This window comes from Euleptes europaea, chromosome 20 (assembly GCF_029931775.1).
Source record: "Euleptes europaea isolate rEulEur1 chromosome 20, rEulEur1.hap1, whole genome shotgun sequence".
Taxonomy (NCBI): domain Eukaryota; kingdom Metazoa; phylum Chordata; class Lepidosauria; order Squamata; family Sphaerodactylidae; genus Euleptes; species Euleptes europaea.
The window spans coordinates 171756-186661 of NC_079331.1; the positions used below are offsets into that span (position 1 = coordinate 171756).

General features: G+C 54.8%; 2 protein-coding genes across 2 annotated transcripts in view; one reads left to right on the forward strand and one right to left on the reverse strand.

Annotated features, from left to right (window-relative positions):
• The window catches only part of UNC13C (unc-13 homolog C), a 63316-nt gene extending 56983 nt beyond the window's left edge, over positions 1-6333 (forward strand). The window contains exons 25-31 of the mRNA XM_056865977.1: positions 570-693; positions 882-938; positions 1180-1260; positions 2247-2394; positions 4848-4940; positions 5222-5381; positions 5741-6333. Of these exons, the coding sequence (XP_056721955.1) occupies positions 570-693; positions 882-938; positions 1180-1260; positions 2247-2394; positions 4848-4940; positions 5222-5381; positions 5741-6026 (949 nt within the window). The 3' untranslated portion in view covers positions 6027-6333. The remainder of the gene's footprint in view (positions 1-569; positions 694-881; positions 939-1179; positions 1261-2246; positions 2395-4847; positions 4941-5221; positions 5382-5740) is intronic.
• A 5227-nt stretch (positions 6334-11560) lies between these two features.
• Positions 11561-14542, reverse strand: RSL24D1 (ribosomal L24 domain containing 1). The gene is made up of 6 exons (XM_056865976.1): positions 14456-14542; positions 14149-14262; positions 13849-13921; positions 13057-13120; positions 12571-12656; positions 11561-11667 (listed from the first exon to the last, which is right to left on the reverse strand). Exons 1-6 carry the CDS (start codon positions 14534-14536, stop codon positions 11594-11596), a joined length of 492 nt encoding a protein of 163 aa, XP_056721954.1. The 5' UTR covers positions 14537-14542; the 3' UTR covers positions 11561-11593.
• Between the last annotated feature and the right edge of the window lie 364 nt (positions 14543-14906).

Here is a 14906-nt window from a genome sequence, read left to right on the forward strand (position 1 = left end):
CTGGCCACATCCCTTAATCTGCATGGGGAAGTAAGCGAATAGGGAAGCCCAGTCATTGGATTGGCTTACAAGCCGTGCTTGTCTCCTGGCCAGGAGAGAGGGGAATACTCTGTTATTGAATGTGGCAGAATCCACAGAGTGAGCAAGGAAGTTGTTCTTAACGGCTAAGGACTGGAAGGGCCCGATGTTTCTGCTCATTGCGGGACCATTCCCCTGCCCCCAACCCTGCTCCAGTCCGCACACAGGGTGACGGCACCCCTGGGCAGGGGGCTCAGTTGATGATGGGGAGGGGGAGCTTGCTGCCCTCTGGGGGTGTGACGGAAGCCACAGGAAGAACCCTTCAGGTCTCCTCCACACGCTGACCCTGGTGTCTCCTTCTCCTAGGGAGAGGCTTCTGTTCTGCCTATGTGCAGCCTTCCCTAAGACAGGCTCAAACAGGGCAGCCCCTGCAGCATGGTGCTTTCCCCCCAAGCTGCTGAAAGAGGCTCAGCCCTTAAAGCCGCTGCTAGGCTGAGCTGACCAGGATGTGGCCTCCATTTAGAGTGGGCTCTCTGCTCCATTTCTTTCAGCTTAAGCCTCTCGGCAAAAATCTGTGAGAAGACCGTTCTGAAGCGGGTACTAAAGGAACTCTGGAAGCAAGTCCTGAACAGAATCGAGGCGCAGATTGTGCTCCCCCCACTGACTGACCAAACCGTAAGCCCCCCCCCTCTCTCTCGCTCTCTCTCTCTCTCTCGGAGAGCGAGGGGCCTCCTCCACTGGACAGGACGACTGGGGGCGGGGGGGGGGCAGGACCGGAACGCGCAGCTGTGGAAAGGCGTGATGCGGCATTATGAAGCAGCAGAGGAAAGTCTCATGCTGGCCTCGTTGGCTTCTGTTCACAGGGCCCTCAGATGATCTTCAGTGCAGCCAAAGACTTAGGACAGCTATCGAAACTGAAGGTAAGCGTACCTGCATGCCATCCAGAGAACAGCAGCGGCTCCCTCGTGGCCGAGAGGTGTTTGCCGGAGCCAGGCAGTGGGGCATCCGCGCTGCCTCCCCTCCTCTTCTGAGCCCCTGAGGGCATTCTGGTGCTGGCTAGGCTAGGCTCTCGCCTCCAAGGCTCCTCTTCTCAGCAGAGGCCTTTTGGCCCCACACTGGGAGAGGCAGTGTGATGGCCTCAGACTGTGCCTTCTTTTCCAGGACCACGTCATTCGAGAAGAAGCCAAGAGCCTGACCCTGAGGCAGTGTGCAATCATGGACGTGGTGCTGGCAACGATTAAGGTATGGCTTATTTAGGGAATGTGTGGCCCGTGCAGCCTGTGCCAGGGTAGCGGCAGTGGTGGAAATGGGGCTTGCATAAAAACCTCTTCCCTCTGGGATTTGTCCTCCTCGGGAGTTGCACGTGAGGGTCCCTGCTGCCCCTGAGTTTGCCAGAATAGCTTGGTCATTCTGGTGCGGCAACCGGAAAACACGTACTGTGAGTCCCCGTCGTCCCTGGTCGGCTAGCAGGTATGAAGAGGCCTTCCAGCTGCTGGCAGCCTCTGCTCTCCCTGCTGCTTCTCAGCCTAAGAAAAGGAGCCTATTCCCAGTCGTCAGCCCCCGTGGCCCAGGGGGACGGCCTCTCCCCGAGGGGCTTTCTGACAGGCAGGATCAAGACAGAAGAGCCCTCCCAAGACTCTGGCAGGGCGTCTGCTCAAAAAGCCAGAACGCTTTGGGGGTTTCAAGCAGATTTGAGGACATTCTTGTCCAGTTGGCATTCTTGGCCAAGGCCTTGTTCTGAGTTGCAAAAGCTCCCGTTGGCTGCCTGCCCATCCCTTCCAGTCCTGCCTCAGATTGGTACAGTCCCTATTTTTTGGGCAGGCAGGGTTTGAGGCTATTTGCATAATTGGGGGTGGGTGGCATTTAAGGTGTAGGTGACAGATCCCAAGCCCTGCTCCTTTTGTGTTCAAACGCCCTGGACACAGCTGGCAATTACTGTTCAACTTTAGCATGCAGAGTGAGGCAGGAATGGCTTCCCTGCTGGCAGTGTAGTTGTCCGTTGGGTCGTTCAGCAGAGAGGGCTTAGCAGAGCTTCCCAGTGTCTCAGATATGTTTGCATGGGCTGCCGGAAAGACAGGCTTTTATAGGCTAGAGGGGGCGAAGATTTCGGCCCAGCCCCATGTCCTGTGGCCTCCATCCTGTCCTCTGCTGGTGGGGGTGGAAGGCCTTTCCTGCACCAAGGCCAGGTTGGGAAAGTTCTCCTTTCACCTCTGTGCTTTACCTTCTAGCAATACTTTCATGCGGGGGGAAACGGGCTGAAGAAGACCTTCTTGGAGAAGAGTCCAGACTTGCAGTCTCTTAAATATGCACTCAACCTTTACACTCAAACAACAGACGTCCTGGTAAAGAAGTTCATTGATACCCAGACATCACAAAGTAAGTCATTTGGCATCTTGGGTTGGGCTGTTTCCTCCTCAAGGAAGAGCGAGAGAAACACTGTGGCTGCGAAGGGCTCCATCCAGCACTTGTTCCTTGCGTTGGTGGCACTTCCTTCACAAAAGGGAGAATGTTTGGTACTTTGCAGCTTGGAGAGAGCTCTCATTGTTCAGGTTCCAGTTTTGGATGCCAGTGTGTGGTGCTGAATCTTCAGCTCCGTGAGAGGCCCCGGTGGGCCTTTCCACTTAGGAGCCAGTTCTCCACATGCCCATTTCCTTGAGAGGTCAGTGTTGCTTTGACTTGAGCCACTGGCCAAGAGGTTTGGCTCCACGAAGGGTTGGGAAGCTGCTTAAGCTGTAATGCCCTCCCCTTGAATTAAGACAGTCGCCCCTCCCTTCTGGGCCTGATCCAAAATCCAGGGAAGCAGCAGAGGGGCTGGTATGATTCCCATCATCTCAAGACAATACAGGCAACTGTCATTCCAAGGGGCCACAAGGATACTGTGGCACGTCCCCACTTGAAAAATAGAGGTCTTCATGTCCTCCCCCACTCACACAAGTGTTTGTCAAATGTCCCTGTTTTTAGCAGAAGTAAATAAATAAATATGCTAATCTAAGAATGGTTGTCTTGCCTCTGGGGGGAGTGGGTGGGAGTGAAGAGCGCTAATATCAGGTTTTTACAGAAAATCAGTATGCATGCCTCTTCACAGTGCCGCATGTGGGGTGGAAAGTAAGCACACAGGTCCTCCCCAGGCAACATACCGATGCGTCTGGACCATGTGTAGACTGAGTGGAACTGGAAGCCAGCCGTTTCCCTGTTTAGATCCTGAGTGCTGTGTTTGGAGGCCCTGGCTACCTTCCAAGGCACCATCCTTTGAGGGTAGAAGATCGTTAAAATTCAGTCCCTTCTAGTCCATCGGAGGACTGCAGTGTTTCCGTATCAGTAAACCTTGCCCCAGACTCTTGCTGGAACCACCAGACTCTTTAAAGTCCTTTGGCTAGCAGGTGCACCTCAAGGGTGCCTTCTCCCCCCCCCCTCCCCCCACCATTTCAAGTGCTTCCTTCATAAGGAACAGGAGGTTTGGGCTGTTTTGCCAACATTAATCCACTTAGTTCATAGGCTTGGATAAAGTCTTTATTTTCCAATTACTTTGTGTTTGTACACATCCGTGGGAGAATAATTGAAGAGGTCTCCGGTGTTCATTTTATTTAATCATAGTACTGCTGAAAGCAGATTACAACTCCCCCACAATTGGGGGTGAATCTTGCATGGCTGTGCGGAAGCCCGGCAGGAATCCAGAACTGCCTGGCCTTTGCTCTGGGCTTGGTTTTTGAACCACAGCCGAAAACAAAGGGAGCAAGAGGGGAATGAGGGGTTTTTGGGGGGGGGGTTAAAAGAAAAAATGCCACGTCAAAAGCCTGCCAGCAGCCTGTTGGGCTGGGACCCCAGCAGTCCCCTTCTCATGCTGCCTTTTTACTCCATGTGGTCCTGGTGTAGAAGAGGCTTCAGAAAGGCCCAGCTGCCCTTGAATCCCCCCAGGGGACCTTTCTGCTTTGGCCTCCCATCTTGCTCAGGAGGATGCCATCACGCCCATTCAGCAGGTGGAAGTACACTCCCCAGCAACACGTCAGGTCCAAAAGATCTCCAGCCACAGGGGCTCGGGAAGATGTTTCTGATGCACTGGTGACCACCATCCCCCCCCCCCCTCTCTGCGCTCCCAGAAACTCTCTACGGGTCTGGTTGCTTCTCTCGACTTGTTGAGGCATTAGATGTTCAGCTGAAAGGGGACGTGCCCTGCAAATTAAGCTAGGTGCAACTGATCATTGCATTTTTTTTCTCTCTGCCATCTCCAGTTAAGACTAGAGTAAATCTAAAAAGTACAACAAAAACAAAACTCCTCCCATAGAAACTGTGGGGCTGCAGCTGAGTTGGAAGAGAAGATCTTCAGCATGTGCTGAAGCAGAGCTCCTTCACCCCTTGCAGCAGGAGGCTTGAGGTCCTTTGAGCATTTCACCGAGAGCCCGTGCAAGCTTTCTCCAAAAGGGACCCTGCTCCTCCTCCTCTGCATTTGGAATAGTCCTCTAGACAAGAGGAGGGGTGCAGTGTGGGGAGGCTGGGGAAATTGGCCCCCCTTGTGCCCAAGCCCCATGGGATTGTTCCTCTGCAGCCCCACTTGCTGATTCTGCACGGATGACCAGGGGAATTGTGGGGAGGGGGGGTTGTGTTGTGTCTTGAGTTGATAAGATGGCTAGAGTTATCAGGTCTAAAACCACCCAAAAAGTCTGAATCAAAGAGCAAGGGCGACAGTGTGCTCTGGGATGGAGGACCAAGCATGACAGAGAAGCCAAAGGCCATGCACACACCTAGCCATGGTAGGAAGATGGGCGCCCGTCTTGGCCCTTGGCTTGCTCAGTCAGGAGCCCCGTTGCACTAAAACTGGCCTTCCTTTGCAGATCAGGCGACTGACAACACCGTCGGGGAGATCTCTGTTCAGGTGGACCTCGCCACTCATCCGGGCACCGGAGAGCATAAAGTCACGGTCAAAGGTCAGTTGGAAGCAGCAGAAGCAGATATGGGGATTTGAATGTTAAGGCTTCATATAGCATTGTGTGGGATGAACACTGGCAGCTGCTTTCTACCGAGTCTGGCCCTGGGTGTGCCGAGGCCAGCCTTGCCCACTCTGCCTGGCAGCGGCTCTCCGGGATCTCAGGCGGAGGTCGTCCACATTCCCCTGCGCCCTGACTCCTCAAGCTGGAGATGCTGCCAGGGGGCTTTCTGCATGCCTTGCGGGAGCCATGGCCTCACCCTGTTTGTTGTGTTGTTTTAGTGGTGGCAATTAATCATCTCACCTGGCAAACCAGTGCCATGTTCCGGCCCTTTGTGGAGGTCTGCATCCTGGGCCCCAGCCTGAGCGACAAGAGGAGGAAGCACGGCACCAAGACCAAGAGCAACACCTGGTCACCCAAGTACAACGAGACGTTCCAGTTGTAAGTGCCATTTGGCTTTCCTTCCATGGACGCTGCAGCCTCTAGACACAGCACAAATCCTAGTGGTGGTCCTTAATTTGTGCAAGCGAGCAGATTTGCCCAAGTCACGGCAAATCCAACTGTCCCTGTAACTCAGGGCCTGCCTGGTAGTGAGCCAAGTCAAGCTAAGCAGATTGCACCAGGCGTGGCAGCTCACGTGTCGCAAGAGAGGGCGGTTAGCAAGCCCGGTCCCATCCTCCGTGTTGCTGGCAGCCCAGCGGCCTGTGCTGGGGGCTGCTCTGCTTGAGCTGGCCAGAGCGAGTGCCTCTGGTGCCAGCCAATGCAGTCTGCATCCCCCCCCCAAATCTGTCTCTCCCCAGCCTGCTGAGCCAGGAAGAAAGGCTGGCGGCCTATGAGCTTCACCTCTCCGTGAAGGACTACTGCTTTGCCCGGGAAGATCGCATCATCGGCATGACGGTAATCCAGCTGCGCAGCATAGCTGAGAGGAGCACTAGCTCCGCCTGGTACCCGCTGCTGCGGAGCATCCACATGGACACGACCGGGCTGACGATCCTGAGGATCCTTTCTCAGCGGAACAATGACGACGTGGCAAAAGAGTTTGTCCGGCTCAAGTCTGAAACGCGTTCTGTGGAGGAAACAGCCTGATACTCCTCACAAGTAAATGCAAAATGTCAGCGCCAAGATCCTTGACCCAGTGTTATCGACGTCTGAATCATGCATGTGTGTGCAACTCTGTGGGAATGTTTAACTCTGTTTCCGTGTTTGCAGAACATAAGTACTATATTTGCAAGGTATGTCAAAGAGCTGTAATATCTTTTATAAGTATTTTGGTCTTTGAAAAGAAGTAACTGATTCAATGAGGTGCCAAAACTACAGTTAAGAGCAAAATTGTTAATGGCATATTTTGAAATATTGATTTTGTCTCCCCTGCTGTAAAGGTTTCCGAATAATGTGTCAGTTTTTTGGGTTGAGTCATTAGCTGTCTCCGCTGAATTACCGTGCTGCCTATTCAACGTCGTCTTAACTGAATTGTCTTCTTCTCCCACCCACCCCCTCCCGTTTGGCCTGATCTCCTGTTTCCATTTTATGCAAACTCCGTTTTAAGTCTCCCTCCCCAAGACCTTTTTCTATCATAACTTACAGATGCAGTTACTTCAAGAAAGGGTTTGTAATTTTATAATTGCTGATATAAAGAAATAATTTTTTGCATACACTTTAAAAAAAGTGGAAATGTTTTATGCTGACTTTTTTTCCAACTTTTCATAGATATCACTGTGAAGAAATGCTGTTCCAGCATGGCCTCCGGACGCTATGCTTAACCACGTTTGTTACTGATGTTTGATATCGAAATAACTTTGTTCTCCCAAACTGCCAAGGTAACAACATCACATTTGTACTTCAAAGGGTGAGCCCCGCCCCCCCACCCACTCTGCTCAGTCATCTGCTGCAGGTCCCCGCCTGCCCTTGAGGACTTCCTGGTTCACTTTGTTGGCACAAGCTGCTGCAGGAAAGCGACCCCCTTGCCCCCCCCCGACATGGATGGGGAGGGCCGGGGGGTTCCTCAGGGGGCAGCCAGGGCTTTGGAGCAAGGAGGGATGAGCGATGGGGGCAGTCAGCACAGGCTCCGTGGGAGTGGATGGTCATTTTCAAGGGGGGGTCTCTGCGTTGCGCAGTTGTGTGGTGTGCCAGGAGACTGAACTCGATCAGTTGAGTGAGACGGAGGGTGCTGGTGGTTGGTTTCCACCAACAGCCCCTTCAGGAGAAGCAGAGTGACGTTGTTAACAGTTCTCGCTCTGACCATGACCAACGTTTTCTTTACATACTTAGCTGACGTCTCACTCGGCTCTGTGCTTTCTTTCGTACTTTGATTTTCATACAAGTTCAAAGGTTTCTACTTATGCAACTTGACTGTGTCCTGCACTGAGGCAAAATCCATGTGCTGTAAATATATTTCGTGAACCATTGTAAAATAAAACAAGAAACTGCTTCCTGTCGTCTCCTTGACGTGAGCGGGGTCTGCCCAGGCTCAGCACAGAAAGGCACCGCCACTCCCCAGCACGGTCGTGGAAGCCCAGAAGAGCAGAATTGGCAGAGCAGCAGGCGGCTGAGGGAGTCTGGGATGATGCGACGGCCAGAGTCAGGCTGGGGCCTGGGAGACCCAGGTTCCAATCCTTGCTCAGGCAGGCAAAATCACGCTCCATCACACTCAGCCTAGCCTACCTCACAGGGTTGTTGGGAGGGTAAAGTGGAGCAAGTGAGAACCTGAGCCCCTTGGAGGGGAGGGGAGATCAAAACCTAACAGATTTTAGTTCGGCAGTAACTGAATTGCTTGGCGGTTAAGCACTGCTAAGCTGTATCCGCTTGCCTGACCTACCAAGCATCTTCTGGCAAAGGGATCGTCTGGCATCTCCTGATGAACAGGGCATGAGGAGGTAAATGTTGGCTCTGGCCAAGGGTTCGTTTTTGTCCCAGGCTACATGAGGCTGTTCTGAGTCCACTGCTTTCTAGATGACACACTGAATATTGCAGTTTCCCAAAGTGAAGGCTGAGGATCAGGATTGGGACCAGTGCTATTTCATGTATTCATGAACAATTTGGAATTTTGGTGAGCAGTGTAGTGGCCACATTTGCAGATGAGACCAAATTATTCAGGATGGTGAAAACCACATTGGTTTCTGGCCTGCTCTGTGGGTGAAAGTTGGAAGCGCACCGGGGAACAGCCTCTCTCGTTGGTTTCCACGGCTTTCTGTGTCTTGAGGGACTGGGGGAGAGGAGAGCCGTTGGTTTTAGATTCGTCTCATTTCCTGGGGAAGGTCCAGAGGCTCCGTTTCAATCCATGGATGAAGCACTCCTTCAGCCAGACGGGTGAGACTTCATCTTTTTACTGTCTTCTTTATTTCCATCTCTAATATGTCCAGTCATTGTGTATCAGATCATCAGCACTTAACACCAGAAAAACAAAACAATCAAAATGTGTTGATTTGGAATGTGTATAAACCTGCAGCTCATAAAACACACAGGAAGCGAATGAAGTAGACCCCTTCTAGCCCCCCAGCCCCCTTGCGCTCTGCATGGGAGGCATATTGTGTGTTCCACTGGGGACAGGAGAGGGAGACCAGCATCCAGCAGCACATCTTTTGAGGGTTTCTAAAATTATATACTTTATTGCAAAGACAGGAAAAAAAACATCCAGAATGAGGGAGCAAATGCAGCAAGGGCCTATGCAACCCCCCACCCCAACCCCGGTCTCTCAATGAAGATGGAGCATTGAAGGTGACGGGGAGCTTTGCAGAGGAGTCCAGGCTATTATTGGGCTGCCCCAAATACAACTGCCGGCTTCCTTTCTGGATCTGCCCCTTTGGGGTTTAATAAGGACTATATATAAGCAGAGTTTGCAGGGTTGGTGATGAAGCCCTAAAGTGGTTCTGGCGTGACCTGCAAACTCAGCACCAGCTCCCGGCAGCTGGCGGAACTTCATGCTGCAAGCAAGCAGTGTGACAATTAGCCATGAATTACAGTTGACAGTAATGAGGAAGTACTTGGCAGGTCCCAGAAAGTAGGTCAGATTACCAAGAGACCGCCGCTGTTGGTTCTAGTCAATGACAGCAGGTGTGTTTTTTTTGTGGTGGGGAGGGGGGGTGTCCAAGACGCTGCTTGACTGCAGCGGTGCTCCAAATGACCTGGAAAGGGAGGCAGCAGCACCCGGGGGGAGCAGGGTGTGCTGAGAGTTTTCCTCCTCAGTGTTGAAACCAGCCTCCCTGAGCACTCGGGGCCAACACTAAACCAATCCCACGGGGCAAATCCCCACGCTCACATGGGGTGCAGCATGAGGCATGTGTGCAGGGCCAGCAGTGGGGTGCAGGCCCAGGAAGGCCTCTCCCCAGAAGGAAGGAAGGAAGCTGTAACCCTTTGACATCTCCCAGCTCACTTCAGTGGTGGGGCCCAAGGAGGCTGTGCTCTCAGCTGGCTGGCCAGCAGGTCTAGCTGGGCTGCTACCGTTCCCGCCTGAGGCTGCGCACCCTCTCCAGTGGCTGAGCAGATACGGGAAGAGGCATCTGGCTCAAGCGAGCCAGTGCCAGCTGCCTTGCCTGGCTTTCTGCTTTCTCAGAGAGCGCACCATCCGTCTCGTCAGTTGCCCCCATTTTTCTTGGATCCTTTCCCCAGGCTTCTCCCCTCCAATCAATTCTCAACTGAACCTTCTTTTGCAAAACTGTGCCTTGTGTGGTTTTCAAAAGCACCAGGAGGCAACGTTTCCCAACTGCTTCCATGTGACGAGGATCGCACGATCACTGCCTCTAGGAGCAGTACGAGCCTGGAGCCTGCTCTGAATGCAGAGCCCCTCCTGTCTCAGACCCGACCCACTGTGCTTCTCACGGGGCTGGAACTCCTGTCTCCCACCCCCGGCACAGCTACAATGAACGTTCCCCTTCCACAATATTCTGGCTGGTGAGCGTTCTGTGCCATCACACAGTGCAGGCAAGAGCTGGGGGGAGATCCCCTTCCAGGCAGCATCCAGCCAGGTGGGTTGAGACAGGAAGAACCACGAAGTCTACAACAAACATCTCTTTTTCTGTGTTTAACGAAGGCCAGAGCAAAAGAAACATTCTATTCATATACAATTGAGCGGATGCTGTTTTTAAGGTCTGTTCCAGGCTCCCAGGAGATTGCGGCAAAATATCTGATTTATGGCCTCTTTTAAGCATCTGGTGGAAACGGATTTCTCTTGTAAAATACAGTTATTGATTTCAGAGCATGGTGCATAATAAATAGGGTTGGATGCAAAGCACCCGGCTGGGATCCAAGTAGCTGGCGTGGTTCCCTCAGTCCCAGGAGACCCAAACATACTTGCCCATTGGGCACACCTGAGAGGTAAACCCCACCCCACCCCAACATCTTTTTTTGTGCAAAGTCAGCAAAGCCGGGCTGCTTTCCAGTCCCAGCCGGCGTGCTACAGTCGCCTGCAGTATGTCAGAGTGAGCCAGGCCCCAAAGCAAGCAGCTGCCTTTGGCTGCTCCCAACAGCTGGCAGCCAAGCAGGGGGCAGACCAGGCGAGAAGCCCCAAAGGCAAAGCACTCCCTAAAGGCACTTCTACCGGAAAGTGGACCAGGCCTAGGGCCTGCCCCACGCCGCAGCCAACGGTGGCAGGAGACGTCCCCCAAGCCTGTGTCATGTGCAGTCCTGTTTGTTTTAAAGGCCTGGAAACACACACAGTCTTGCAAACCACAACGGTCAGCAACAACCTCCAAACGCTTTCAAAACGCAACGTGGACAACCCACTGAAATAAAGTGGCTGTTGAAGCATCCGCCAAGTGCAGATGGAACAGGCTCAGAGGAACCTGGAGGATGAGTGCCCGGAGGCGAGGCATCACAGGCCACGAGAGAACACCGCTGGAGCTTCAACCGACAGGACAGTTGTTCATGCATCACAGGGCTTGCTATTCCTGCTGCCTGCCAGGGCTCTGCCCATTTCTGTACTGCTGGCCAGACTGAATCAGCACCCAAAGATCTCCAGGATCCGCTGCTGCCCATGACTGCCACTTCTATTCCCCCCCCCCCATGCATGGAACAGCGATGGTATTTCCTCAGTTGTGGGGCCAAGAGAGAGCAGGCTCACGATTCAACCCTGTACATGGGAAATCAAGGCTCACCAGAGGCACTAAGCACCAGTTGCAGAGGAACACGGATGCAGAATGGGCTCTTGGCCACGCGGCTGCTGCAAGGGACAGCAAACAGAGCGCGGCAGAAGGAGACCACCACAAGCAGGAAGACAACAAAAAAAGGGGGGCGGCCCTCAGAATGACCAGGAGGGTTGCTCCAGGAAGGGGGGGGGAGGCTGAGAAGCAGCATGCGTGCTGTGAGAGACCACCAGGGAAGTAGCTGCCCCCCCCCCAACTGCCAGAAAACTGACCACACCTCTCCCTCCCTCCCTCTCACAAAGGCCCTTCAGTAGATGCCCCCTGGAGCTCAGTGGATTTCAGCAACAGGCAGATAAAAGGCTCATGCAGGCTGCAACAGCTGTTTTGACGGGCTTATACTTTATTATATAAATAAGAGCCCCCTGCCACTGGTGCCTCATAAGACAGGTCAAGCACCTGCCCCAGCTGAGCCCTGAACCCAAGGAGAAGAAGTTGCCCCGGGCACGCCCCTGGACCACAATGTCAGCTGACGACGACACGCACTCAGCCAAGTCCCAATGCCAAGGAGCAGCCTCTCTAGGCAGAGTCCTCCATGGCCACTGCTTCCTCTAGTTTCTGGACCATCTTCTCCTCCAGCTGTTTGGCTTTGCCTGAAAGTAATGAAAACGACTGTGTTGAGTTCAGCTCCTGAGGGGTCAGCCATACTTCCCAGTCCCTCCCTGGCTGCAGTATTAAATCTCTTCTTCCAGAGGGAGATGTTCTTTTCCCTCACAGCCCTTGGCACTGCTGTTCTGGCTGCCTCCCTGAACTCACGATCTGCACCACAATGCCTCCAATCGAGTGGGAGCAGGCTGTGACCTCGGGGGCTCAGGACCTCAGCCCAGAGCACCCCTCTGGGCATCTCCAACATTCCTTCAGAGCAACAGGAGCATCTTCGCCCTTCCAACCCGTGATGATCACAAGTCACCCGCGTGCCCCTTCCATTCCTCTTTGAACTGCCTCGCACACCTTGGCCCATGCAGGGTTCTAGCTTTGGCGCGCACACATTTCTACAGAGTGTATGCCTTGTAAGGTTCACTCTTACCCATGTCAGCTTCCTGATTTTCTCTCACCTGGGTGCAGAAGCCCAGCCCAAGCGGCATTTGCGTCTACCACTGCAGAAGTCCGAATGAGCGCAGCTTCTGCAAGCTGCCCTAGAGGGGAAGCCCTCTGGGAAGAGAGGGGTGCCTTGGCAGGGGGCATCACTGCTGCCAGCCCAGGACAAAAGGGCCCTGACTGGGACCCAGGAGAGCGGGTGCCCATGCTTCACCGCAAGAGAACTTCCTTTGCAAAGGCCCCAGGGAATCCGTGAAAACACCTCTAACGTGGGAGACAGCTGGGTGGCACACCTGCCCTCTTCCCACTGGGAGGCAGGAGGCCCGAGCCCTGAAGACAACATGCGGTCACTGCAGCTCACAAGTCAAGTGAGCCGTGTCAGGACTGTGGACATCTGGGAAGCTACTTTCAAGCAGTAATACGCCAGGTGATCAACCTTCTGGTCCCCAGAGGCTCACCTGCATGCGGAGCTCGAATGAGGTGGATGTTCTGTTTGACTTCCTTGATGTCTTGAGCTTTCTGCAGCTCTTTGCCCTTCTTTAGTCTGGGGTGGGGGGGAACGTGAAAAACACTCTTACTTATTCCAAAACCAAATGCAAATAAGATGTGATATCACAGTAGCGGATTAAATATTTCCAGTTTTTCCGGAAGCTGCAGCTGATGGGCACTGAGAGAAAATTCAGCCATTGGCTACTTCAGGCACTGACTGGGATGCCAGTGCTTCCCACTGGGCCCCCACCCTCTCCAATTCACCCTGCGAAGCCAGCCCCTTCTCCCCGTGTTCGGGACAGGCCCCGACTCCTGGGGGAAAGCCTCGCCCCAAGAACCACCTGTGCAGGCGTCCCAAATTAGTAACGGTCATCTGGCTGTTTCTGGCCCAGAAGTCTCTGTTGAGGTCAAAGACCTGCTCAGCTAAAGCCTGAAGGGGCCAACGGCCCCCGTACCTGTTCATGATGAACTTGGCTTGCCGCTTCTGCTTGATCTCTTCCACTCTTTTCATTACGTCAACTGGAAAACAAGGAGGCCGTCACGTTAGAATGAGCCATTCACAAATTCAGTTGGTGAAAACACCCAAACAAAGCTTGTTTGTGTGGCATTGTGACTAAGTATTTACATTTACTCAATGTGGACTACCTTGATATGTAAACTTATTCAAAGTGGTTTACTACAAATTGTTGTTGTACATTAGTTAACAGGAGGTCCCAGATTCAAATGTCGCCTCGGCCACGAGTTCATGAGATGACCTCTGACGGGCACTGCCCCCCAGCCCAACCCCGCCTACCCCCTGGCAGAATGATCTGCAGGCCCGCTCTTCTGATCACTGAAATCCGACTCTTAGAACTCGGAAGAACAGAAGCACTCTCTAATTTGATCCGATGATAAATCACATTGCAAACAGCCAAAGGAGCTGTTGTGTGTGTGGGGGGGTTGCCCCCCATTCTGGCCCTTCAAGCGGAGTTTCCACAGTCTGGGCAGTCTGTCTACTTCTACTTTTTTTTGCAGGTAAAAATACTTGCAGGCTTCAGCTATCAGAATACCTTCCCCCCCCCCCAGGTTTCAGGCTACTTTTCCAAGAAGAAATGAAAAGTCCCCCAGGTATCTCTGCTCTGGAGATACAAACCCTCTGGCAGATCCAGGCAGGAAAGTCTTCCCATCCTGTGAGCCGAGGATGCCTGGTGGTCGAGCGGGGGGAGGGGGGGTAGTTCTGCCCCGCGGCAGGCAGCGAGGGCACCTACCTGTCTTCTGCCAGAGCTCTCGCTGGTATTTCACGGGCTCATTCCTGCGCTTCTCAAACTCGAAGGAGTTGTCCTGTGGGGGTCACAGCAAGAGAACTGCTGAGCTTCCAAGGCCCCCTTGCAACCCCCCCTGCCCGCCCGCCCGCCCGCCCTCGATGCTTCAGTGCCAGCTGACGAGCCCCCAGCCCCCCCCCCAACCAGCCTTGCCCCGGGGCCGCATCAGGCGTTCCTTGGGGGGTGGGGGGTAGGATCCGCCACCCGGGCCAAGGGCGGAGGTCCCGCGGCTCCCGCCGGACTCACCACGGTCAGCTCTTTGCCGGCGGCCTTGCGGAAGGCCTTGGTCCAGCGGACCTTGCGGGGGTTGCGCTTCTTCTTGAAGCCCTTGTGGCATTTCGACTTGCAGAAGCGGAACACCTGCGGGGGGGGGGAGGCGGGGGCGACATACAGGATGGGGGGGCGCCGGTACCTCGCCCCACGGCACCCCCTCCCCCCCTTTCTCCCCCCCTCCCAGGAGGCGGAGATCCCGCTGCCGGCGGGCTCCACCCTGCGTGGCGGCCCGTTCCGCAGGCTGCCGGGGAAGCGGGGGCGCCTCCGCCCGCCCACCTACCTTGCTGTCGTTGCGGACGAAGGCGACGCCGTGGCCCGGGTAGACGGGCCCCGCGCAGAAGTAGCACCGCTCCACGCGCATCTCTCGCGGCGCCCCGGAAACGGAAGCTTCCCTCTCGCTGCTCCTCGGGCGCGCCTAGAGCGGCCCGGGCCGGTCCCATCAGAGCGCATGCGCGGGCCGGGCCGGCCACCAGCGTCCTCACTGCTGCCCCGCCTCCCCGGCAAGAGGGGGCCTACTTCGCAGGGCGGGCGGACAGCCCAGCCGGTGGACGCGGCGACGCCGCCTGCCTTGAGGGGCCGGCCGGCCTCCCGGGGCAGGAGAGAAGCCGCCGGCGGCGGGGGGCGGGGGGGGGCGGCGCGGTGGAATGGGGGCTCCCTGCGGGGCCCCTGGCCGCTGTCGCGTCTCCGCGGGGGGGGGGGGGCGGAGGGTCTTCGGCGGCGGCCTCACTCGC